This window comes from Sesamum indicum, linkage group LG8 (assembly GCF_000512975.1).
Source record: "Sesamum indicum cultivar Zhongzhi No. 13 linkage group LG8, S_indicum_v1.0, whole genome shotgun sequence".
NCBI lineage: Eukaryota > Viridiplantae > Streptophyta > Magnoliopsida > Lamiales > Pedaliaceae > Sesamum > Sesamum indicum.
Genome location: NC_026152.1, coordinates 13891054 through 13917057, shown reverse-complemented (window position 1 = coordinate 13917057; position 26004 = coordinate 13891054). Strand labels below are relative to the sequence as shown.

General features: G+C 36.4%; 6 protein-coding genes across 7 annotated transcripts; 4 read left to right on the top strand and 2 right to left on the bottom strand.

Annotated features, from left to right (window-relative positions):
• LOC105168535 (putative ALA-interacting subunit 4) lies at window positions 421-2987 on the top strand. Of its 2 annotated transcripts, XM_011088662.2 has the most exons (8): window positions 421-758; window positions 854-912; window positions 1034-1108; window positions 1267-1395; window positions 1492-1562; window positions 1688-1988; window positions 2168-2457; window positions 2735-2987. In XM_011088662.2, the coding sequence occupies exons 1-8, from the start codon at window positions 704-706 to the stop codon at window positions 2796-2798; spliced, it is 1044 nt and encodes a 347-aa protein (XP_011086964.1). In that variant the 5' UTR covers window positions 421-703; the 3' UTR covers window positions 2799-2987. The 2 variants fall into 2 exon arrangements, with proteins under 2 accessions (XP_011086964.1, XP_020551418.1); XM_020695759.1 differs by lacking the exons at window positions 421-758; window positions 854-912 and having other exon boundaries at window positions 1283-1395.
• On the top strand, window positions 4001-8391 carry LOC105168534 (tRNA (guanine(37)-N1)-methyltransferase 2). The gene is made up of 12 exons (XM_011088661.2): window positions 4001-4138; window positions 4232-4331; window positions 4426-4523; window positions 4688-4792; window positions 5193-5255; window positions 5469-5542; window positions 5945-6470; window positions 6542-6661; window positions 6824-6982; window positions 7524-7630; window positions 7803-7877; window positions 7973-8391. Exons 2-12 carry the CDS (start codon window positions 4237-4239, stop codon window positions 8066-8068), a joined length of 1518 nt encoding a protein of 505 aa, XP_011086963.1. The 5' UTR covers window positions 4001-4138; window positions 4232-4236; the 3' UTR covers window positions 8069-8391.
• LOC105168697 (probable carboxylesterase 18) lies at window positions 9519-10603 on the top strand. Its single transcript, XM_011088828.2, has one exon. The coding sequence runs from the start codon at window positions 9549-9551 to the stop codon at window positions 10548-10550; it is 1002 nt and encodes a 333-aa protein (XP_011087130.1). The 5' UTR covers window positions 9519-9548; the 3' UTR covers window positions 10551-10603.
• On the top strand, window positions 12052-14810 carry LOC105168532 (probable UDP-N-acetylglucosamine--peptide N-acetylglucosaminyltransferase SEC). Its single transcript, XM_011088658.2, has 5 exons — window positions 12052-12720; window positions 12975-13024; window positions 13349-13436; window positions 13947-14063; window positions 14265-14810. The coding sequence occupies exons 1-5, from the start codon at window positions 12247-12249 to the stop codon at window positions 14313-14315; spliced, it is 780 nt and encodes a 259-aa protein (XP_011086960.1). The 5' UTR covers window positions 12052-12246; the 3' UTR covers window positions 14316-14810.
• LOC105168533 (kinase-interacting family protein) lies at window positions 15276-18843 on the bottom strand. The gene is made up of 3 exons (XM_011088659.2): window positions 18514-18843; window positions 17671-17831; window positions 15276-16429 (listed from the first exon to the last, which is right to left on the bottom strand). The coding sequence occupies exons 2-3, from the start codon at window positions 17807-17809 to the stop codon at window positions 15426-15428; spliced, it is 1143 nt and encodes a 380-aa protein (XP_011086961.1). The 5' UTR covers window positions 17810-17831; window positions 18514-18843; the 3' UTR covers window positions 15276-15425.
• LOC105168531 (retinol dehydrogenase 11) lies at window positions 21188-24981 on the bottom strand. Its single transcript, XM_011088657.2, has 8 exons — window positions 24532-24981; window positions 23984-24104; window positions 23607-23724; window positions 23159-23295; window positions 22584-22685; window positions 22077-22169; window positions 21908-21980; window positions 21188-21690 (listed from the first exon to the last, which is right to left on the bottom strand). Exons 1-8 carry the CDS (start codon window positions 24792-24794, stop codon window positions 21416-21418), a joined length of 1182 nt encoding a protein of 393 aa, XP_011086959.1. The 5' UTR covers window positions 24795-24981; the 3' UTR covers window positions 21188-21415.

Sequence of the window (26004 nt, the reverse complement as noted above, 5' to 3'; positions counted from 1 at the left end):
ACACATATTTAAAAGATAAAGGATCAAATTGGTCCGCCAAAAAGTTAGAAGACCAAATCGAAAAAATTCTAAAGTAATAGGATTAAAATTGCTCTAAATCCTAGTATTATATGAGTTCTTCAGATTTCATGGGATAATTAACCTGTAATTTTTATAAAAAAATATATTTTTTCTATAACTATATCGTCAACATACTTTTATAATTGTTACATGAACGTTGAAATAAAAAATATTTAAATAATAAAAAATATTTATAATAATACTAAAATATAAAACAATACAAATATAATTTACTCTTTTTAAATTATACCCACATCTACTGGATTGAATTGCTAATATTATACATCAAAAAATAGAAACACTATGGTACAAAAATTAAATTATACATCAAATGACTAACTGCTGAATTACTCATCAAGATCCCGCCCTTCATTCGCCAACAATCAACTTTCTTTATTTTCTACATTTACAAATTCCAAATCTCCATTTCTTCCGAAGAAAAAGAAATAAGAACCCCATCAAGGGAGGAAAACAAACATGAGGAAATTGGAAGCGTGATTACCAGCATTGAATTCTTGTTTCCTCCCAACATCACACGATTTTACCCTGAAATGATTCCGCTCGATAAATCCATGTTCTTGTCCTAAAGGGACATCCTTGATCAATCAAACTGTTGTTTTTTGGTTTATCAATCTTCACAATTATGAGCTCTGAAGATGACTCCTCCCAACCGACCTCCAAGTCCAAGAAGCCCAAATGTACATTTCTTCCAATTTCTATGTTCTGTTGTTCTTTTAGAATTGTAATTACTTGTCCATTCTTGAATTGGTGAACTCTTGTCATAATTTCCCAGATTCTAGGTTTACTCAGCAAGAACTTCCATCTTGCAAGCCAATCTTAACTCCTGGATTGGTATGTATATATCTGTCTGAATAATTAGTATTGCATGCATGTCGATCAAATCCTAGGTACATATACATGATGAAGTTGTATTGAAAAGTTGTTGGATTTGCCTTCATGATCTTGTGATCAGGTCATAGGAATCCTCATCTGTTTTGCAATAGTCTTCGTTCCAATTGGTCTGATCACCTTCACTGCAACAGAAAATGTAATGTAATCTCTTCCACATCCCTCTTGCTGTGTATTGTCTATGATCTGCTCACGCAGTGGCACCATTCACTGTGTGCAATACTCTGCAAGAAAACTAAATTATTTGCTGTTTTTATACCTACAGACTCTCCCTATAGTTATTTAATGTGTATGTAGGTGGTTGAAATTGTAGATCGTTACGATGAAGACTGCATTCCTTTGAAATCTCCGGATAATCCAGAAAACGAGAGGGTCGGATACATCCGTGATGCTGGAACGAACAAAACCTGCATCAGGACCTTGATTGTCAGTTGAAATTATTAGTTAATTATGTTGTTCGGTGTTGATAGTTTATAGTGTCGATCTTGATGGTCTTCATCATGAATGTGTCTTTTTCTTCAGATTCCAAAGAAGATGAAGCCCCCGATTTACGTGTATTATCAGCTTGACAATTTCTATCAGAACCATAGACGGTTGGTACAATCGATTGATTTAGCCCCAAAACGATTGCTGTTCCTTACTTTCGTTTGAGCGTACGTTCATGAAGAATTCAACTGCAAGTATGAGCTATGATGTTTTTGTCTGATTTGTGGTGCAGATATGTGAAAAGTAGAAGTGATCATCAGCTGCGGTACCCCTCCCATGCGTCTGAGACAAAGACATGTGAACCGGAAGCAACGACGAATGACAACCAGCCCATTGTTCCATGCGGGCTTATCGCTTGGAGCTTATTCAACGACACATACAGGTTTTCGAGGAACAACACTTCCTTAGAAATCAACAAAAAGGACATCGCTTGGCATAGTGAGAGAACCAGAAAGTTTAGTTCCCAAGTGTACCCGAAAAATTTCCAGAGTGGCAACCTCATTGGCGGTGCAAAACTTGATGAGACCAAACCTGTTAGTATATTTGCTTATTTTCTTGCAATTATACAAGACTTGATCATTCATCATCATGTCATACTAGACAAGGTTGCAAATTGAGCCCTTTTCAGCAGTGTAGGAACTGTCGGTAGTTATTCATTAGTCCTGTTTCCTTCGTTTATATCTCCTCGTTTTTTACTGATTCATTGGGACAGTTGAGCGAGCAAGAGGATTTCATCGTCTGGATGCGGACTGCAGCATTGCCCACTTTCAGAAAATTATACGGCAGGATTGAGACTGATCTTGAGGCTTATGATCAGATAACGGTAATAATACAGAACAACTACAACACCTACTCTTTTAGTGGCAAAAAGAAGCTGGTGATTTCTACTGCATCGTGGATTGGTGGGAAGAACGATTACCTGGGCAAGATGTACATGGCGGTCGGTGGAACCAGCTTGTTGCTTGCTATAATTTTCACATTCCTTTACCTCTTCAAGCCCAGGTAACTCATTTTTCTTCCTAGTTTTATGTCTGTCCTAATGGAATTTCAAAGTAGCATAAGTTGAAGCACGTTCTTTTCTGCGTTTTTACCTTAATTTTATTGTCACTTTTGTGCTACTCTGCATACCATCTTAAGTTTCATCTGAACAACATTGCACACTTTTGTTGAACTATATGTTTTTGCATTGCATTTTGCCTCTTTTTTCTGCTTCATTTTTGTCTTAAAATCTGCATGTGAAGTGGCTTTTGGAGCTCAGACATTATTGATCTTGACGCAGGCCATTGGGGGATCCGACATACCTGTCTTGGAACAGAAATCGTGCTGCAGTCCGAGAATCATAGTCTTTCTTTTTCCTACTTCGATTATTCCCATGAAGAAATCATGTGATTCACTGTTGTATTTAGAGATGTCTAGCGCAGTTCTTTTGGCATTGTTCATAATGACATTGTAATAAACATGAAATTCATTAGTAGCAGAGAATTTGTTTGTAAAGTCATTGATCGGGAAAGAAATTCAGTTGTTGAGTTGCAGTCCTATGTATGAATTTTACTTTTGATCAAAACAATATGTAGATAGCATGCACAACAAACATATTGACTTGCGCAGCGAAATACCAACTTCATAGATCTTTTCTACAACGTGAATTAATTTCGAACTCTCCCTTCTTAAAAGCCTCATACTATGAACCACGAAAGAATCAATCCTCATTTCCAAGTACAATGATCCTTTGTTTTTCCAATTCTTTTCCGATCCCGGCTTATCCAATTTTGAATCAATCGTATTACATGTGCAATAGACTTATTCTGTTGATGTACAATTTAGGAAAAATGACCAATTACAAAACAAGTATAATACACTTAGTTCTGTGATTATATTGAATTGATCGAACCAAATCCATCACAAACTTTCTTGCTCATTATATTATCATATCAATTAATAAAAATATAAACTCAGTTGCCATGATATCTAATGAATTGATGACAAAATGGATTCAACCATATTCTTGTATATAAACGTAGATAAAGAATCAACATTAAATGAATAAGCTGTTGTATGTAAAGTATTTTTCTTACAAATAAAACATTAAATTAATTTCTCATAATTTTTAAATTCATTGATAGTCGTTAATGATCAACTAGTTCTCGAGAACAATAGAAAAAGGGATAATCGCACCCCCTAATTTGAAATTTGATGTAATTATATATAAATTCTTTATGGTTTGGGAAAATACATTTATCACCCTTGAAGTTTGATTTCACCTAACAAATAAGTCCCTTCATTTTGATTTTATCAATAATTTTCTACTTATGCATATTAAAATCAAGATACTTTAATAGTTTTCACAAATTATTCATTTTAACTTTCTTAGATTTTATTAAATCAAATGAATATAATAATTTTTAAATTATGCAGGCTCATCGAGTTTGCATAAGGATAAGTTTGCTCTCTTTGCTGGGGTCAAATATGAAATAATCCAATTTAACTCCCACCAATTAACTATTAACACTTTTTTTTGGGGCCAATTCGTAATTGTTTTCCAAAATCTGAAATAGGGCATATGCCGCGAAAAAGAATAACCACCAAAAACTGAATCTTTAGTAGCCCTAATCAGCAGAAGGCGGCCAAAGGAACCATAATTCTGCCGGAGCGCCGCCACTCTCTACTAATAGCTGGTGCATAGGTTGCAATAGATACTGCGTTTAACTCAGTTTACAGTTCGATTCCCCCGAACCAGAATTTAAATCGAATTTTTACCAAGTCTGCGTGATTCTAGTTGAAATGCTGGACGAGAGAAAATTTGACGTGCAGTTGAATTTGTGGGCGCTTCGAATTCCGCGAGAGCATTGCAAGCTCGCTACTCGGATCCTCAGTGGGTATGCCTGAAGTTTACCTCTGCCTAGTTCCAATCCAAGTGTGTTCATTTCTATACCATTGTCTTATTGGTTCTTGTTTTCTTCTTGGTTGAAGATATTTGCTTGACAGGCCACGGATCAAACCTATAACAGAAGATCCAACATGTGAAAAAAATCGTTACATGATATTATCAGAGAAAATTCAAAATTCAGGTGTCGTTTCTTTTCCTAGCAGTTATTGTATTGTGAAGAAATCAGCCAAGGGAACAACATGTTGAATATTGTTTTCTTTTCTTCTTTTATGATTGTAATTTTGCGACTTTGTATTCCAGTAGTCCTATATGATAATGTGCATTTGTGTTGGCTCATACTGGCAGATTTATCTGAAATCCCCAGTCATAAAGTTGATGAATTGAAAGAGCTCTGTGAGATTCAAGTAGTTCCGTATTCCATGACACTTGGTTATTCCTATTGGTCTGCAGGTATTTCTCTTTGCATTTTACTGGATTAGTGGTCTCTTATCATTAACGGAAGTGGCAGTTTTTAGCCATTAATGCTTCTTTCAGAATATTAAATGGCAATCAGGAAACCTGCTAGGAAATGTTTGCCATGATTTTATGAATCCAAATCCGATGTTTTTGTTTGTCCAAAATTCTTGAACTTCCTTATCTTTCTTTTTCCAAATTTGAGGCTCTTATGTTGTTTGGGTCCACGCCCTTCACTGGATGAGTGCAATATCTCACAGGTTTTATTTCATTTTGGTGGATCACTTAATGATTGCGTGCCAATTGATGACTGGAACGAGTTATTTTTTAACACACACTATTTGTCCTTTACGGGTATTAACTTTTTCGTCTTCTCCTGTAAATAACTGTGTTGCAGATCATATATTGAAGCAGATTCTGCCACCTGGGCTAGAAGTACCTTCATCATTTGAGACAATAGTTAAGTATTTTTTGGGTTAACTTCTTCCATTTTATCTTTCACTACAACATTCTCCATATTTTTATGTTCACTTGCAGAGATTGTTTTCTTTCTGCACTTGTTTAGGGTGATCAATCTTTAGTTAAGTGCCATCTTTTGATTGGAGCTTGCAGCTTCTAGGTTCCACGCCACGTCTCTGTTACTGATTATTCATTGTATTTGGTCTTTATGCAGGTCATATTGCCCACCTGAATATCACAGATGAATTACTCCCATATAAGGATGTTATATCAAAAGTTATCTATGATGTATGTTTTTATAATTCCCACACATCTTTCTGTCTGCTTTCTGATTACTTGCACTGCAAATGTTATTTAAACTATTAAACACTGATTGCATGGCAGTCAAATTGAATGTCAACAAATCCAGTATCAATTTGTGTTTAGCTGTAATGTGAATATTTGGTTATTTCAAATGGTAAGAGTCAGCGGGTTAATTTTAAGGAATTACATTATTATACTTGAAAGAACACGATTATTGGTTGCCTAAAAATTCTGGTTCACTGAGACAACAGTGCAGCTGACTTCATAGAAACTATTGTGAATTGGATCTTATCATTAAGATACATGTATGATTTGGGTAATGTTGTGTTAACAGTCTAAGAATCTTAACTTCTCTGACTTTAATTGGCTATTTATGTCCCTCCACAGAAAAATTATCCACGAATCAAGACAATTGTCAATAAAGTTGGAACAATAACGAATGAGTTTCGCGTGCCAAAATTTGAAGTGTTAGCAGGAGATTGTAATATGGTTACAGAGGTGAAGCAGTATGGAGCTATTTTCAAGCTTGATTACGGCTTGGTCTATTGGAATTCCAGATTGGAACATGAGCATTTACGGCTAATTTCAAAGTTCCAGGCTGGGGACACTGTTTGTGATATGTTTGCTGGGATTGGTCCATTCGCAATTCCAGCAGCACAGAAAGGATGCCAAGTGTATGCAAATGATTTAAATCCAGATAGCATTCATTATCTGAAGATTAATGCAGAAACTAACAAAGTTGCTAGTCTAGTCCGTGCATACAATTTAGATGCACGGAAATTTATTTCTTCTCTAATGGAAGTGCCTACAAGTGAAGCTTGTCTTCAGTCTGATGCAGCAAACTGGAAGACTTCTGAGAAAGATGAGATTCGTCCCGACTCAGAAAAAAAGCTGGAAGCCACTTATCCAACTGGTAATATGTTTTGGCTGGACAGTTTTGTTTTATGCTTATGAGCTATTAAGTTAAACTTTAGTCTCTTGAAGGTGCTGTACAAGAAATTTCAGATGAGAATATTGCTGATGTTGAAAGTAATGAACAGTTGAGGCCAAAAGATGATGCAAATTCAGTCACTGTAAAAAGGCGCTCTGAAAGTTTGTTTGAAGGTATGATAGGTTTAAAACTATTGCATCGCTATCAACCAGGGCTGCTAATGTTCTGTTGCTAGTAGAACAGTCCTTTAAGGATGGGTTCAACTGCTGTGGTATTCCCTGTTCATACATATTAATAACACTGTTAACTTTGTGGCTCTGTAATATCTCCTGCAGAAAGTGGAACTGCTAGCAATGCTGGCGATTCTGCGCCTGAAAGGAAGAAAAGGGGCTTGAATAAGCGCATTAGCGGCTCTCAGCAATTCAATGCAAAGCCCTGGGAGCACATTGATCATGTCATAATGAATCTGCCAGCCTCTGCTTTGCAGTTTCTTGGTAACTTTTCCTTTGTTTCTCCATTTCCTGCCTTTCTTACTCAGTGACTCAACTCTGTTTCCTTGGTTGATTGACATGCATGTTTGGATTAAATTACTTTCTTGGTGGTTTTAGATTATACGGGTCTCCCATGCGTGGGAAATCCAAGATAATTTGCGGGATAAGGTTTTCACTTGCATGGGCTGTCACTTAACACTTTTACTAAAGGTGGTACTTTCAATAACTGGCATGAAATAAAACTAGTCTCTCTAGGTCTTATGGCAGTTGTCTGAGCATGCAGGTGTTGCATTCAAGAAAAGGGAGCGTTTTTAGTAGTATGAGGAAAAATTGAACACATTTTCTGTGGTTTACGTTGAGATGGTGTCTGATCACCTTTTGGTCTTTGAATTGTAGCCTTGTCTCATGCTTAGGTCTCTTTCTGTTTCGCATGTCCATTCTCGTATTTCTCTTGTTTCATTGCACCCACTTCGAAGTTGTCACCTTATATATTTATTTGACAAAGGGGATGGGAGAAATTGAACACTTGGATGTACTTTTACAGATGTCTTTAGAGGTCTTATCAACAAAAAGTACTGGAAAGGATCTCTCCCATGGATCCACTGCTATTGCTTCATACGAGCAAACGAAACAGAGGACTTAATAATTTCAGTAAGTTTCTTCATGTGAGAGCTACTTCTTTCTATTTTCTTTACGCCATTCAATTTCTCTCTTTTTATCTGAACCCCCTCCTCACCAGAGAAGCACTTTATGCCAATACTCAGTTCATCCTTGTGTGTGTGCTTTGCTTTCCATCAATTTGGATTTTCTTGGTGCTATTCAGGAGGCAGAGGCAGCATTGGGTGCTAGCATACAAGAACCAACATTTCACAGGGTTAGAGATGTTGCCCCAAACAAGGTATAAACTTGATATTTATCTAGTAGCGTTACTTTTTCAATGGGCATGCTCTTGCTTCATGCATAAGATGACGAGTTTAATACATGGATTTGCAGGCAATGTTCTGTTTGAGCTTCAGACTGCCCGAGGAAGCATGCATTACTGTTGACATGGCCAAGAATGCCGTTCATGATGAAGTCAGGATATCATGACAATCAAACTATTTCGCAAGTAGACTGTGGGCTTTTTTGCTCCAGCTGCAGGCTATATCCTGCATCACTTTCTTGGTCAATTGGGGGTGAAAAAATGTTAAACATAACTGATTAGGTGAATTTTGGGTTAGCGAACTTGTTGATACTCAGCAATCTCAAATTTTCCAGCTTTTGTCTAGGTATTTTGTCTTTTGTCAAACGGATTTTGCCAATAGAGAGGCAGATGAAAAATTTCTTCATTAGGGGTGTAGAGCTCTGTAGAAAAATTTTGTGTTAATGAATATTCCTCATGGATACAAAGTAAGAAGTTTGAGGTGTCAATTACCCCCTTTTGCTGTTCTTGCATGTAGAGTGGCAACCTCACGATCCTAATCGACTATTACAAACGATTGGAGTATGAAACTCCTTAATACAAATCGATATTACAACTTATAATAGAATGAACAAATTAAATTATAATAAAACAGATTCTTAACGAATGCGGTTCAGGAAAGCCAGATTTCGGTCACACAAGACCAGTTGTCCAAATCTTAGACCACGGTTGCACCACCACCAAGAAATCCGACGGGAAACCTCAAGAAATCACTTAGAAACTTTCTACCACAAAGACCCACAAAGGATGAAGAGTTCACTCAGAATCGATTGCGGTGAGAATATGAGAGATTCAAGTTGTATTGCTTTCAAACAGGGTCACAAGCCTTTTTATAGGTGTAGAGAATCAACGGAGCCATGGAAACTTTCCCCAAAACCATCATCTTGGTTTTGGAAAAGCTTCCATTTCCATGGAAGAATGAGAGATTTGCAGAATTAGTGAGATACGAGGGAGAAGAGAACAGACGGCGATTTGAGGGTGTGAGAAGGAAATCGAATCAAGTTTAGTTTTAGACAATATATATATATATATATATATATGGGAAGGAAATAGAATCAAGTTTAATATAAGGTCAAACCTGAGTCGGGTCAATGGGTTAATAGGTCAACCCGTCGGATAGCTTAGGTGAGCTTAAGTGGTTTGGGTCTTGTTTGGGCCATATATATTAACATTGCATACACATGTATAGGCTCTTAAATTATGGGAAATGGATGAGTGTTCTTGGTTAGGGGATTATCCTAATGAAAAAGAAAGTATAATTCATTCGAGATGATGGCAGGCCTATAATGTTTTGATTTGGTAGAAATTTTATGATGCCACGGTGATCACGTTGAGCAATGTTTTAATAACAAATTTGATGAAATGAACATTTCGGCAGCAATTGAGTTGTTTTAATTAAAGTTCCTACAGTGGATTTTAACTTTTTATTCACCAAAATGTAGATTCTATGAATCTATATTCTAGGTCAGGCCATCCCATAGTCTACGATGTTTGGCATCACTATGTCTATTAGCCTTGAAGTGGAGTTAATAAATTCGTCTTCAGATGGGCTGATAGGCATACCTTCTGATCTATCCATATTACAATTCGTCACCAATACCAATTACAATGGCTGACAATCAACTTCAACTCCCCTTTATTACCAGATTGAAAGTACTCGCTCATAACTTAATGAAACGTGCTATATTTCGCTCTGATAACACCATCAACCGCCGGATTTACAACTTCTTCAACATCACATCACCTGCTCCCGCCACCAAACTCATCGACAACACCACCCCCATCTCCACCTCTAATGTACCCGTTGACCCCTCCCGCAACCTCTGGTTCCGCCTCTTTGTTCCCACTACTCCCTCAAATACACCATTGCCCTTCATTCTCTACTTCCACGGTGGCGGATTTTATGCATTTGGGCCTGACTTTTTCGTCTATGACAGCCTTTGCAGCTGTCTAGCTGCGCAACTACCTGCTGTCATCGCCTCCGTGAACTACAGGCTTGCCCCTGAACATCGTTACCCCAGCCAATACGAGGATGGTTATGACACCTTGCAATTCATCAACTCACACAACTATGCTGTTTTACCAGCCAACACCGACCTCAGCAATTGCTTCATTGCTGGAGACAGTGCAGGAGGCAACATAGCTCATCATGTAACAGTGAGAGCATGCAACAACTCTCAGCAGTTGGACAAACTAAGGATCGAGGGACTTATGTTGTTGCAGCCATTTTTTGGCGGAGAAGAGCGCACGGAGGCGGAGCTAAGGCTGAAGAGGGCTCCTGTGCTCAATGTGGAGTACACTGACAAGATGTGGAGGGCATTTCTGCCGGCCGGAGCTGACAGAAACCACCATGCAGCCAACGTTTTGAACTATGGGGAAGTGAAGAATGTTGAGTTGCCAAGGACAGTGGTGGTTGTGGGAGGGTATGATCCGCTTCAAGATTGGCAGAGAAGATATGTTGAGTGGATGAACAAATGTAGCAAAGAAGTGGAGTTGGTTGAGTATCCTAATGCAATTCACGGCTTTTATTTGTTCCCAGAAGTTGCTGAATACCAACTGGTGTTTCATAGCATGAGAGAGTTCATCAAGAAGCACCAACTCTCATCCTAGTAGTTAAGATTGCAATCGTATGAATAAGTTGAAAATCATGAGTTTAAATCTCATTGAACGTGTATATGTTTAGAGTTTGTCGTAATTTTATATTTTATGATTTTTTGTTATTCCAATGTTTGATTGAAACCATATATTAGTCAATTTACTAATCTGTTGATGTACTTATGAATTAACAATACGATAAAATTAGTTAATTTACTGAACTGTTGATGTACTTATGAATTACCGATACAATAAAAAGACACATCAATACCCCAAACAATACATTGTTGTTGTTCAGGTTTACGCAATATATATTGCACTAGAACTTTTCATATATATACCAAGTTTATACACAAAACTTTTCAGAACTATTGTAAATTAGGTGACTCCAACATCAAGTGTGTTATTATTGTTCAATTCCACCAACCCAAAATCTTGAAAACTCATTAAAATGTTTTGCCTAATCCCTCCTTATTTTAGCTACCCCAAAACTAACGTTGTAAATAAATCGAGTCGAATGAAAAATGTATTTCTTTAAATTTATTTGAGTTTTTATGCAGTATTTGACTTTTGTTTAATTGTAATAAAATTGGTGTTAAATGAATTTCAATTAAGTCGTACATAAAATTAAGGTTGAATTGTCTGATTTGTTATATTTATAATAGGGATAGTTTATTTTTGGGGATAAATACAAATTACCACCCGAAAAATTAGAAAAGAGCAAAAAACACCCTAAACTTTTTAATAAAGAAGCATATTATCCTGCTTCAAGCAGTGTAGTTCACTCCCCATTTCTGCAACTCGTTTAATTATTTTGGTTTGCAAATGATCACTTTTACACGTAATTACCAAATATAAAAGTTGAGAAACATTATCACTTTCACTTTCTTTATATTGCAACACGCTTCTCTTTTCTTTTGGAGGTTTTCTTTTATGGACTTTATGTAGTTTCTACAGGAATATGTGCAGTTTATTTATTAGTTAGGGATAAAAAGTGACCAATTACATATCAAAATAACTAAACCAGGGCGAGTAAACTACACTACCTAGTGGAAGGGACGGTAATATGCTTCTTTGTTAAAAGTTGGAGAGGCTCTTTATCCTTTTTTCTAGGATTTCTTTTTGCCCTTTTTTAATATTTCACGAAAGTAATTTGAATTTATCTTTTTATTTTTGTGTGTGATATAAATTATTAATGGGATACGGTTGAATAAAATACGGGGTCACATAAACTAATAATTGTTTGGGGGTTTACCAAATTAAATAAAACATGGGATATGGTCAAATTATATTATTACATTTTAAAATTAGGTAAATTATCATGTCTCATTTAGATCTAATGAATTATTAGCAAACCGTGGTTTCTGACAGTGTAATGTGGATAAGGGTGGATTGGAGAATTAATTTGAATTTAATTTGTTATATTTATCTATCTCAACTTGTCTGCTACTGTTTTTTTTAGTTAATTTCAGATAATTAGATTGATTTAACTTTCAAATTTCAATCTAATAAGCACCTCCCTTTTCTTGTTCAGCATGAAGCCGTATGTGCCCTCACCCCCCGATGAAACCCTAATTTCTCCAATTGAATCAGCGTACAACTTCTTAGAGCGCGAAATCCTCACACATCACAAGGTACTTACATTGGAAGCTGGATCCTTATCCATGAGTGTTAAGCCCAGCTGAAAAGTTAGTCCCCCTTGAAAAGAACAATGGAGGCTACAACCAACACTTCTGCCCACCATTTTCTTCTCCCTTCAAGTCATCATCTGAAAAAACAAGCAATCAATATAACAGCAAAAGCATCATCATCGCCTTATGAGAAGAAGGATAAGATCGAAATAAGAGTATGTACGAACAGGACATGCAGAAAGCAAGGTTCTTTGGAAGTTTTGCAGGTACTTTCTGGTATTGCTCCCCCATTCGTTACGGTGAACTCCTGCGGTTGCCTTGGGCGTTGTGGGTCGGGTCCGAATATCGTAATATTGCCGGAGGCGGTTTTTGTCGCGCATTGTGGAACCCCCACTAAGGCGGCTACTACGATGTCGATCGCCTGCGGCGTTGATGATGATGGCGATGTGGGGAGTAGTGGAAAGAAGTGTTTGGAGGCGTTGGCCTTGAGGAAAAGAGCTGAAGAAGAGACAGGCCGAGGTGATTTTGCTCAGGCTTATAGTTTACTTTCACAGGTATAATTGAGGGCACACTTCCCTGCTGTTATTATGTTTTTCATTCTTGATGCAAGCATGGAAGTTTTGATGCTTTGAGCTGGAAAACAGAATGGGTGATTGATGTAATTAATGTAGGAAGAGTTCTTGCTTTTGATGCTATGATTTTTGGGGAAATGTATTGCAGTCCTCATTCTAGGTTGTTCAGCTTATGAGTGTTTTGGCGCAAAGTGGATGTGGGAGTGCTGATAATCACATATGCATTATGTTTGCAGGCCATAGATCTGAAGCCATTTGGCGGACTCCATATAATGTACAAAGACAGGTTTGTGGAGCATTAACTTCATTGGTTCCCCAAAAGAAAGAATTTTGTGACCTGTGTGATGAATATCAGAGCTTCAGACATCCCTTACTGTCATGATTGGTTCATCCAATAGATAGTTATTTACAATGGCATAACTACATGTGCAGATTTTGTTCTCTTTTCTTTTCAACAGTTATTTGCCGTGGAAGCGTGCTTCCTGATTCAATTTATGTCTATAGTCCCCCCATGAAGTATGTAGATATCACAGTTAACAAGTTGACTTGCAGAGATGTGTTATCCATATTTAAATGCGTGGTGAAGGTCATATACTATATTTTTCATCAGGTCCGCAGCAAGGTTGGCAATGGGAGACATAAATGGAGCGCTTAAGGATGCTAAAGAAGCTATGACTCTTGCGCCTCAATACCCCGAGGCAAGTAACTATTAGTAATATAGTGGAACGTGGAGGATTCTTTTTCATGAGCTGCAAAATTTCATGTGAAAACTCACTGACCATATTTGCACTTCTGATACTATTTTAGAACGTCAAACTTACAACTTTATAGGGCTGCTCTGGTGTTTCTGGATTGTTTAATGCTTATTGGTCAGTGAGAGTAAAGAATATAATCCAGCCAAACTTTTATACAATAGAAATTTTACCTTTGAGAGCACCAGGAAGGAAAAAAAGATTCAATCTGTGACAGTAGTGACCCATATTAGGTTGTCTTTAGAAAAGAATGCGGATATCAAGAAATGTACTTCCTGAAGTTTGTCAACTTTATGTTCCTGCCCCGAATTGTATGATGAATATATATGTCATTTATTCATCATATCGCTGTCTGAATCTTTGCATAATTGTCCAATCTTGTACTGATTGTCTTATCATCTCACTTGATTGAAATCCAACTGGTCATCAAGATATTCATCAATTTCAAATTTACAGGCTTATATTTGCAAAGGTGATGTTTTAATGGCTATGGATCATTGTGACGTAGCTGAGGAGTGCTATTTAATTGCTTTAGATTTGGACCCCTCCATTCGGCGTTCAAAATCATTCAAGGTATTGTAAGCATTTACGTGCTTTGGAAGTCCTCCCAATGCAGCATCAAAGCAGTTCTCCGGAAGGAAACATAATAATGCCTACGTACAATTCTAATAGCCTGGTGTTAAAAAGTTTGCAGCTTTTTTTTTTGGTTCTGATGTTTATATTTGGGACAACCATTCTGACATACTTAGGATATTGACGATTTTCTGATTTCAGGCTAAAATGGCAAAGCTTCAAGAGAAGCTAGCTCCTGCAAATTTGGATTGAACTGGGCTCCGATTTGAGCAGGGCAGTAGAATGAGCATATATGGGTGTGTTTTCCCACCAGTAATCTGTGGAGTACTGGCTCATCATCTCAAACTGTGAAGTTAGCACCTACTGTGGTCAGGTATTGGCTAGTGGTAATGGTGGGAGGAGCATGATTCTGATCAAGATGGTCGAACCATGACATTGCTGTTTGCAGAAGTCAAACTTAATGTGATCAGTGTCTGAAAGTATTAGATGTCCATATATGCAGTTGTGTTCCCTGTAAATATGTTTTATGTATATTATCATATAGGTCCAATGTTGGGTTATCATAAAAATCTGCTGTTATGTTTGTCATTGAAATGGGAAGCATGACATATAAGGTTTGATTGCCTAGGATCTTCGAGGTTGACAAGTTACTGATGATAGATTTTGTGATAGGAAATATCATGAAAGAATCCTATGTACCGAACCAATAAAGATTTCTTAATGAACAAATTCTACCTGTGTAAGCAACATTAAATCTGATAGGTTTGGGAAGTACTTTGCAGGGCAATATGAGGATTGGGTGGAATGCGCATACTATCACAAGATACTGCTCTCATCACATCCAGGCACGACGTGCCAATTTTAGAACGAGACAATATCACTACTCTCATCACATTCATGCACTACGTGCCAATTATAGAAATAAGCATTGTGCCACAACGTGGAGACTTTTAGCCACTGCTCTGTTTTATTATCTCATTGTGTTCTGGAATTCCTTAAATGCGCCATAATATATTTCATACAAATTAGCAATTTGTGTACTGTTGTTGCATTCTTATCCTTCTTAATGTCAATGCTCCATTTTATATATAGCATTCAGCATGATAGTATTGTCCATACAATAACTGATCCCATCAGTGGTTGGAGTAGCTTCTATGTTCCAACCAAAACATATGGAATCAAATTGCAGTAATAGCAACCTGTATGGATTAGTTAAGGCCAGTAAGGATGTGACTTCATTTCTGCATGTATTAATATCAGATTTCGAGCAGATATTGCTAATATTACATATTTTGATATAAATCAGCAAATACTATGATTGTTTTCATCTTCAAATTGTTTGGATAGGGTCTTTTCCCCCCCTCAGGATCTAGCAGGATTGGAGTGAGGGCCACAGAGGAACACATCCAACTTCTTGACCTTATCCCACAACTTAGAAACCCTTCTACCTTCTTCAATCCCACTATTTGCATTCTGATCACCAACCCTTTTCACATTGAAGCTAAAGCATTTACGCAGACTGGCAGCGCCACCTCCTGGTTCAAAGCAGTCTTCCAAATTCACCTCTTCTCCACCTTTACTCTTCCTCACCTTAGACTTGTTCTTCTCTTCTTGTTTCACAAGTTGCTCATAATACTCCTTGTTCCTCTTCTCCAAGCTGTAAATCTGTCCCTGAAGATCCTGAATTTTCCTACTCAGCATGCAAACCCTGTGATCCTCCCTTGTCTTCAGCACACACCTCGCAAGTTCAGCAGCCTTCCTCTTCAAGAACAACGATTCAGATGCCAGCCCTTTGTTCTCCTCCACCAATGCTGTCACTCTGTACCCCAAAGTCGCATTGTCATTCAGCAGAATCAACCTCTCTGACTCCAGCACATCCAGCAAGTTCTTTTGCAGCTCCATTTTCCTTGATGACTCACCCCACCGCTTCTCCACCACAGTAAGCTCATTCAAAATAATATCATACTCTACCGTCTTCATAACCAACTCTGCAATGACCATATCAGGATCCATCTCTTTAGCTTGCAAGGAAGCTGGAGTCGGGGGCTGGAAAGACAGTGAACTCTCAGCATCAGAGTCAATAACTTCACCAGTGTCTCCTTCATCAAGCTGACTGGTTTCATCGAAGTTCAAGATTGGAATTGGGGAACAGCATCTGCTGTAGCTGGGATTTTGGTGCTGGTTGCTCTTGGCAAGTGCCTGGCAGTAACGGTCTGCCAAAGAGAGGTAACCGTTATACAAATCATGGAGTAATCCCAGCAGCTGAGGGCGCTCGTGGTAGTAAGAATTGGCCCTTGCAGCAAAACTGTCACCACTGTGTTCTTTAGGTATCTTCCTCGTCAGCATCTTCATCCTCTCATCCATATCTGTTAAAACCCGATCCCAATTGCATCAAATGAAGATTTTGGCCTTTTCTTGTAAGGAAGCAATTTGAACTTTCAAATTTAGAGACTAAATTTGAAATAGCTAACGCCACAATGAATGGTCCCATATACCCACACCCAATGACATGTCAAAACTTAGTTGGTCCCATGTGAGGAAGAAAAGACTTCCATTTTGAAATTCAAAACTTGATGTGGACCTAACCTAATGCAGTACAAATTTGATTCTTTGCATATCCACTTTACTTAATGGGTGTGAAGGAACACAAGTTACTCCCCTCTCTTGTTGTTTATCAATGATTTTGATTCTTGGTACAGTTCCTGACTAGGACAAGGCTATAGTTCAAGTTTGAAATATTGTATCAAGTTGTTCAAGGCCTGTGCAATCAGACAAGGCCAAGATTTTGTATTTTTGAATTCAAAGGAGCATCTGACATAAGAATGGGCAGGAGCACATATGGGAATTGGGGTGAGAGCATAAATCCACTCATGATCAGAATTGCAAGAGATCTCCAAATCAGAATAAAATCAAATTCCATCTGCAACACGGCAGCAGCAGTTAAAGCTATTTGCCCAAAGGGTTTAAATTTTGAACACAAGAAAAGGGTCCTGATGGGTGGGGGGTGGGGAGTGGGGTGATTGGTAAAATATGGCAAAATGTGAGAAAGATGGTAAAATCTGCAGCTTTGTGAAGGAACCTTTCTGGGCCTCATTTTTATAGGGTGGAAAGTGACCTCTCACGCTGTTGTTTCACTCAAAGCCAAAGAGAGGGAAGCAGAAAAGTAGTTGCATAGGAACAGTCATGGCCCCCACTCACCTATCAACGTTCAAAAAACCTCATCGGTTTATACACTTGGTCAGGAATTAGGATGTAGTTATTCTTGCAAACGTTTCTCATTCATGTAATGAAACTACTTTAAATGCTTTTCCCATTGTTTTGAAAATTTGAACATCATCCCAAAACGGGTTTTTACCACTTAAATTAGCCAATGTATTAACTCAGAAATGCTTCTACCATGACCAAACCAATATTCTTGCCAAACTCATACAATTATTGTTTCCAAAAGTCACTCACTTACTAATGTCCAGCTCAATATTATCTATAATCAAAATTCAAATTATTAAGTTCCAAGAACACCAAATTTTAGTGATTATTCAAAACCCAGAACAGCAAACACAGTAAGAATTAAAGAAACACACAATATAAATGCACCATGCTTTATTACCAGCAATGGCGCAGAGAAGCCATGATGGTTTCTTGTAGCTTCTTCTCCGACGTGATTGATGGTTTGACGCTGCCACATCCACCGACTCAACAGCCGCGGCCGCCTCTCCACCACCAGTTTTCTCAGCCTTTGCCACCATTCTTGGCAGACAATTAAAGACCCTACACCATTAAAGTCCACAGGTGTCGTGAACAAGCACATCTACCTACTAATTATTGCATGAGTTCAAATTTGTTCCTTGTATTCAAACAACATCAGGCACATGTATAATAATCCAAACACAGTGCATTTACTGTTGCTGTATTTTTTCAATAAAAGGCAGACAATGCTATGAACAAGTACCATTCCAAAGGGACCAAATAGAAAAATAATGGTAACATCCATATCTCATGTAATAATTACACAAACACACACACACACATTATTTAAGTGAAAACTACCAAAAAATTACAAAAAAATTCAGAAAAAGAAGAAAGACCAGAGCAAGAATCAGCTTCCCACTGTACATAACACTAAGTACATCAGTTCTTGATTTTTTTCTTTCCATTTCTAAGCAAAGGTTCTGTTTACAAGACTGAAAAAACTGTTCCATGGGAAAAAATAAACAGAGGGTGCTGAATGTGTATCTGAGGGAGTCCTGATGGGGGGGGGGGGGGGGGGGGGGGGGGGGGTTAGAGCAGAAAACTAAAGAGAAAAACAGAAACAAACAAAGAGAGTTGAAGATAGAAATGAAAAGAATGGGAGGGAAGGAATGAAAGCTCAAGAACTCATTCAAAAAAGGGATGATCTCAGCATCAAGACATCAGTAGTAGATGAAATAAAACAAAGATAACATCTTCATACCTGATCTTGTTTGGGGTGGCAAAATTCAAGAAACCCTTTTCAGTTGAGTCCCAGAAACACACACAGATACACGGAATGAGGTGTGTGATAGAGAGAGAGAGAAGGAGAAGGGTGGAGTTAGAGTAGCTAGCAGTACAAGGGAGAAGGCCCCTGGTAGGGAGAGGTGGTCTGATAAAAGAAGAAAAAAAACCCCGCTAAGAATGATTTGAGTGATAGCCAATGAATGGATGACACGTTTCCATCATGGCCGTACAAGATTTAATGATGCAGTAGACCTTGGGAATGGGAAATGGAAGGAAGAAAGTTGTACTGTACTACCTTTTTTGGGTCCTCTCCACCCCCTCATTTTCTCATCAACACATAAATACACCAAATTCCCTCTCAAAAAAGAATCAATTATGGTTAGGCTTATCAATGAATACCTTATTATTCTATTCATATTTAAAAAATAATATTCATATCTTATTTAATGGGTAAAAAAGCCATACCCTATTTTAAATTCATTAAAATTAAATGAATGAATATCGATAGGATCTAATGCCCTAAAATACTAATAGATATGGATAATAGCGTAATATCCTAAAATACCCATAAATACTGATATAGTCTAAGCCCAAAAATGTTCATTTATTCATTAATTTAAAATTATTGCATTCATAATTTTTTAGTAATTAATCGACTAAATTTATTTATTATTTAAAAAAAATCAAATAGTATAAAATCATTTCATTACTTATTCAAATTTTGACCAAATATGCTAGAGCTCTTCATGTTGATTCCGTAATTGCTCAAAATTAATTTTAGGATCAAATTAAGCAAACTTGACTTGATATTTAGAAAATTAAAAAAATACAAATTAACTTAGTTTAGTTATATTTGACTAATACATGGAACAAACAATTTGTTTGAACTCAAATTATTAAAAATTCATCAAATCAAATTTGAATGCAAATGCAAATTGAAATGATACTTAAGAGATCTAAATGAAAGTTAGATATATTATACTTAATTTCATTTACTTTTACCAACTCTTACATCTTTATTTTATTTTGAACTTTTCTAGACTTTATAATAAATTAATATTATTGGTCCATTATTTGGATAAGTTTAAGATTCTTATCTAAAAATTAATTAATATCGGTCAGTCATTTGGATAAAATCAAGTTTATTATTTAAAATTTTCAATTTGCACCTTTTGAAGTTTAAGTAATTAGTTTTAATTTATTGACCGACGGGTCATCAAAATCTAGTACTTAGTTAATTTAGTAACATACATTGTTTGACTTGAATGTAAATTTAAAATTTGAGAACTTTTAGTCTTTTAAACATATTGTAAAAAGAAAAGAAAAACAAATGAGTTTCAAATGGGTAAGACCCAAGCTCTACCAAATTCTTTTCGATATAATATGTGTAAGACCTTATGAGTATTTTATAGGGTAGGGTACAAAAAAATGTCATGGGTATTTATTGGGTTTGGGTCCGGGTAGGGCGATACCCATTCATTGTCAGGCCTAATTAAGAGGGTTTGAGTTTATAACGAATAATTATAATTACAATCTCAATCTATGATTTATTTATACAAATTACTCTTATTGGGGGAATGTGTGTGTAATTCTTCAAAAAGTAAAAATAATTTGTATAAATTAAATTGATGTTTTTTGTAGGTATAAGCCTAATTTTTCTAAAGATAAAAGTGAATTGTGTATATAGATAATAGATTAGGGGTGTAGATATAATTATCCCAATTTAAAAACGTATTATGGTTAAAGTTGAGAAAATATTTTTATCCATATTAGTTTAAAACCTGTAAGAAAAGGTCAAAAAAAAAGAAAAGGGTAAAGTTCCAAGTCCTTTGAATTTTAAATTTATCTATAAAAGTAAATAGCAGTTGAAACATAAACATAATTGGAGACATCATTTCTTCAAAGAAACCCCCACATTATTACATGACATGGTTTATTTGGCAAAAAGGTATAATTAGTCATCATAGTAATATTAATTAAGACTTGTGAGTTGTAATAGAAATGTAAAAGAAATCAGTTTCCTCTGACTATGGATATAACTTCAAGGGCACAACAAATAACCTCTCTATATTTAAAAGTATAGATAAAAATATCTTTTTATTTTCTTAAATTTAGATCATGTGTTCCTCTTGGTCAATTGTACCTAACATCGTTAATTATGATCGTTATATTTTATATTTTAATGATTGTTGGATATCTTTTTAGTATGTAAAAGTCGTAAGATTTAATCAATTTATTTCAATTGTTAAATTTTGAATTTACAAAAGATTAAGAGCATAGATTTACAAATTTTAAATTCATATTATATGTTTAATATATAAATTATTCAAAATAAAAGTATTATTTATATGATTATTTGGATTTTGAAAGTATTAGTCGTTATGTATTATATATAAGTATAAATAGATTATATATATTTTTTTATATATGCAATATACAAAATATATTAAAAGGAGAGGTTTGAGTCCAAACCAGAAAGATTTGGGACTCGCTTAAGACTCTAAAATTTGGCTGAATCGGAATGAATTGAGGTGAGTGTTTTGGATGGACGCGAACCCATTAACATCCTTATTTCTGGATTGAACCCTTTTTGAAGTCAAACAATTCCAAGCTTCTCTCTCCTTGTCAAACTTGCCATTCAGTTCAGACAATTAAGTTAAACGGAATATTTGATTTTAAGGTGAAAATTCTCACACGACTCAACGAATTACAGCCAGTAAGACAGTAATCAAGATCCCCAGACCATTGTGGAAAGAGAAGGCTAGATTGCAACATGCAGCAAGATACATTTCCTGATTGTTTTTTGGCTGGGTGTCAATTGCAGCCCACCTATGATGGATGATTTGTGGTAATAACATGACAAGAAAAACTAATAATGTTCACTGAGAATGATGCGACTCGGAGGACCCGTATTTGCATTTAACTTCGCCCCCTTCAATAAGCCTCTCTACTGCATCTGAGGGAAGGCCGACAAGCTCTAGTGTCTTCTCCCACACTCTGTAAGCCGTTTCAACATTGTGTGCTTCCTCGGAAGGATTTGCAGGGCGACAATCATGATTAAGGAAAGCACATACAGGCCAATCTTCAGCTTTCAGTGACTCACAGTAATCCACAAGTTGGGGATCAGTGGCTGCGAAAAGTGTACTTCTAGAGCCTGCAATAGCCCAGAAAATGTAATAAGCTGCTTCACTAATTACATAAGATTCAGCAGAGTATAGCTTTGTTGTTTCTCATGCTGTTTATTACACTGAGAAGACTTCCACATTAATATGGAGCAAAGAAAATTTGCGTCATGGTATTGTTCATACTCCATGGATTACAAATAAAATGGAGCCACTAGATAACAAGAAAAGAAAAATCAGGGGATTTACCTTCTTCAGGGCTGAAAATAAAATATGGAATTAAATGGTAAGCAGCTTGAACAATCTTTGGAAGATCTCTAGCCTGCATTTACAATCTCAAGAAAATTATGTTCCGGTTAAATTTTGGCCGATGAGCACCACACTGGTCAAAACCCTTGTAAACATATCAGAAACTTACAACATTGGTGTGGACTATTCCAGGAGAAACACAAACAACATTTATGCCTGCTTCAGTTGGCAGTCTCTTATTAAGAACACTGCTGAACATGATCTGCAATTCCCATGCATTAGCAAGGAGAAAAAGAAAAAAGAAGGAGCGCGTCTTCATGGAAAGCATGCCAGCAATTCAAACAATTTAGCTTATTAACAACCACATCATCTGTCCCTTACCCTGGAAACAGCATTGTGACAATCAATACCACTATGGAAGAATTTTAAACAACAGCATCAAAGAGTTCTCCCCACTATTTAGAGCATAACCTTAAAAGACATTTGAGGTCTATGACAGGCAAGGCGACACACACACACACACACACACACACACACACACACACACACTAAATGACCTCAATTTACCAATTGGGAAATTTGACTAAGTTGGCAGTCCAGATGAAAAATAAGAACCATGAATTTTACTGAAAGCTCAAGTGATACTGCCAAGATAAAGGCAAGCCTTTTGATGCACCTGTGCCAGTTTACTGTTTGAATATCCCACCATACTTGTAAATTTCCTTTTCCCGGATGTAACATTCATATCTTCTGGATCAACAAATCCTAAGTTATGCATCTGCACAAATACAAAAATGAATCAATTAGTCCAAGCTTAAAAGCAGATGAGAAGATAATCAATATCAATCACACAATATCTCAGCTATTTGACATTTATTTTGGTTTCAAACCATTAAAAAAAAGGACTTCTATTTAGGTTCTAATAGAATTGTTCCAACAATACAGATCACATTACAGGAGGTCCAATCAGACTATATGGAGTCCTAAATACAATACATAGTAAAATAATTATTTTTGACATTAATAGTCGGGCACAGTCTTTGAGAACCAAATGTGATATAATGCCTACATATTTCTCTCAATTAGAATTAGCTATCTGTAAAGTACATTCACATCATAACTGTTTCTCTCCACCAGTATTAAACTTGATCTCCATGCAAATTAACAATAATCCCCCTTGGAATCGAGAAAAGAACGACAGTCATGACATTGAAGTACATGAACAACGCATACACTCCCTGTGAAACTTACAATAGAATTCACATTAACAATTCGGCTTGGAGAGCTTCTAATAAGGGAGGGCAAAAGCAATATTGAAAGCAGTGCTGGAGCTAGATGGTTCACTTGCATGTGCTCTTCATAGCCGTCCTTCGAAAATTTCTGTGGTTCTGAAAAGAATGAAACCAGTGTAAGTCCAACTAGGATTTAAAAGGGTTAACTCATGTCCTTTGCTCCGAAGTAATAGAAAGCATTGACATTGAGAAATAACTAAGCAATCAATCAAAGTTTGGAGATATTCATAACCTGAGAGAGAGAAACATATATACACACAAATTACTAGGACCAAAAATAAACTAGAGACAGCAGTGAGTAATAGTCAGCAATTTTACATACTGTACCTGAAGTGGGTTCCATTGTTGCGGACCTTAAAGTCAAAATTAAAAGTAGTATTGATTGAGTAGTTTATTCACATACAAACCTCCAATGGAAAATATCCCAGCATTATTGATGAGAGCATGAAGTGGTCCCAAACGTGCATTCCAAGCTTCAGCAAATCTCACAACAGAATCCAGAGAGAGAAGATCAAGCTCCATAACCTTCAATGATGTAGATGTTAAATTTCCTTCAACTCACTAGTATTAAAGCAAATAAGGTAAAAACATAGATGTAAGTTTACACAGCATGATCTTGGAATTACAAGAATAGACAGGCGATGAAGATAAGAAACTTATATGTTTCCAATACAGGATTTTATAAGCACAGTTCACACCAGATAAGGAAAGATTAGGAGTTTCCAATGTGCTCTGTGATTCACTTTATTTTTTCAACCATGAGCTCAATCTGTTCATGAAGTACCTCGATATTAAGAGGAAGACCTCTTCCAGACCAATCTTCCTGCCACTTCTTTATCAGGTCATTAGCCGCCTTTGGGTTTCTAACTGCCATCACAACATGTCCCCCTGCTTCAGCCAATTGCCTGTTCAATAACAAAACTAGAAAGGAATTTAGAAAACCAAACAGCAGAACAACTTCCAAAAGTCATTTTTAATAAATACGCAAGAAACCAATGTGAACGATGTAGCCTCATTAATGCCTAAAGCTGACTATTCACTCGCAACTACACTTCATGGTCAACCTACCATTATAGGAGTAAAGCACACACACTGATCAAAGGAAATATTTGACTCTAAACATCTCGAAAATAACTACACTCCTACAAAAATTCTTAATCAGTAACTCCACTAAGTCACTAAATTTAGCAGCTTCGGTTTCAGAAACCGCATCTTAAGATCACAAATGAAAACAAAACCTCCTCACGGTTCCATTAACACGACAAACACAAATCCATTCAACAACCCACTAAATAACGGAGCTAAAAACGAAAAAGTGAGAAATGAAAAGACCTGGCAATTTCTTTGCCGATGCCGGAGGTAGAGCCAGTAACGATGAAAGTGAGGTCGTTAATGGGAGGAAGAGGCATTGGATTCTGCAAATTGCTAGCAACGATCCTCTGGAAGAGCATCTCGTAAGCAAGATAGAACCAGCCCATGAACCACTCAATCCAACCCAATCCATCCTTCTTCACCTTATGCTTTGCTACATCGTCAGAGGATTTTCCATTTGCCTTTTCCTTTCCCTTCTCCGGTGAAGACGAAGAGGATGCCATTACTCTCACTCTCACTATCACACTCTCTCTCTAGAGATTCAAATCTAGGGAGTGGGAGGTGGCTGAGGTGTACGTGAGCTTTTTAGAACCCTTGGATTGGATGTGATTCGCTCGTAGCCGTTGCAGGTTTGTTGAGGCTGGAAGATTCCGGTTGTCTTTGTTCCGTTTACCTTTTTTTAAAAGCAGAATCGTGTTCTCGTGTTCCTCTTTCTTTCTTTATATCAAGATGATAATGATGATGAGGAATCACGATTTTGAATGGGACCATAACAACGGAATGGGCCTCTTTCAGTGCTATTGGGCCTTCCACCACTACTTAGCCCAACTTTGATTATGAGCCACCCCCACAATAAACACATAAATGTTTGTATTATTGGAATGAAAATAATCAACTCTACCACACAATAATTAATTAAAATCATTTACCTATTTTCTTTTTATGCACACACAAACTTCTTGTAAAATTTTTGAGCCCAAATCGTTGAACTATTCCCCGAGACAATAATCATCTACACATAGCTATTAAACTACAAGAGAATATTTTTTTCTTTTATACAAATTGGACGTGAAAATCTCAAATATATCCTTTAATTTACCACCAATTCTAAGTAAATTAAGGTCTATAAGGGTCAACTTATACTAAATTTTCCTATTAATGAATAACTAAATTCGACATTTTCATCTAATTTTCTATATATTAATTTATTTGCAATATATTTGCATTTAAACGTCATAATTTATGATTTGTTTATAAAAATCAATCTTGTTTTTGGTATAATAATAAAAATCATCCATGATAATTAAAAAATAAGGGGTAATACTAATTTCTTTAATAATGTTGAGGTTTATTAAGAATATACGTGTAATTCGCATAAAAATAAAAATAGATTCGTGTATGTATCGTGCACACAAAGATTTTTCTAAAATCATACATAGACAAGTCTGTCAAATAAAGAGATAGTGGTATCAAAAAACTGTCTAATCAATCAATCAATCGTAACATGATTCATCTATAGCATAGACAAATTAAGAGAAAGAGTGAACAAAAGCAAGAAGTCATCTCTTCAACACTCACTAAGTAACAAACTTTTTAATGCTCAAGACTATCATAGTGTGTTTGGATCTGTAGTTTGAGCGTTTTGTTTCGTGTTTTGGAGATAAAGAGAGAAAAATAGATATAAATAAGTGTGTGTTGAAAATAGATAATATG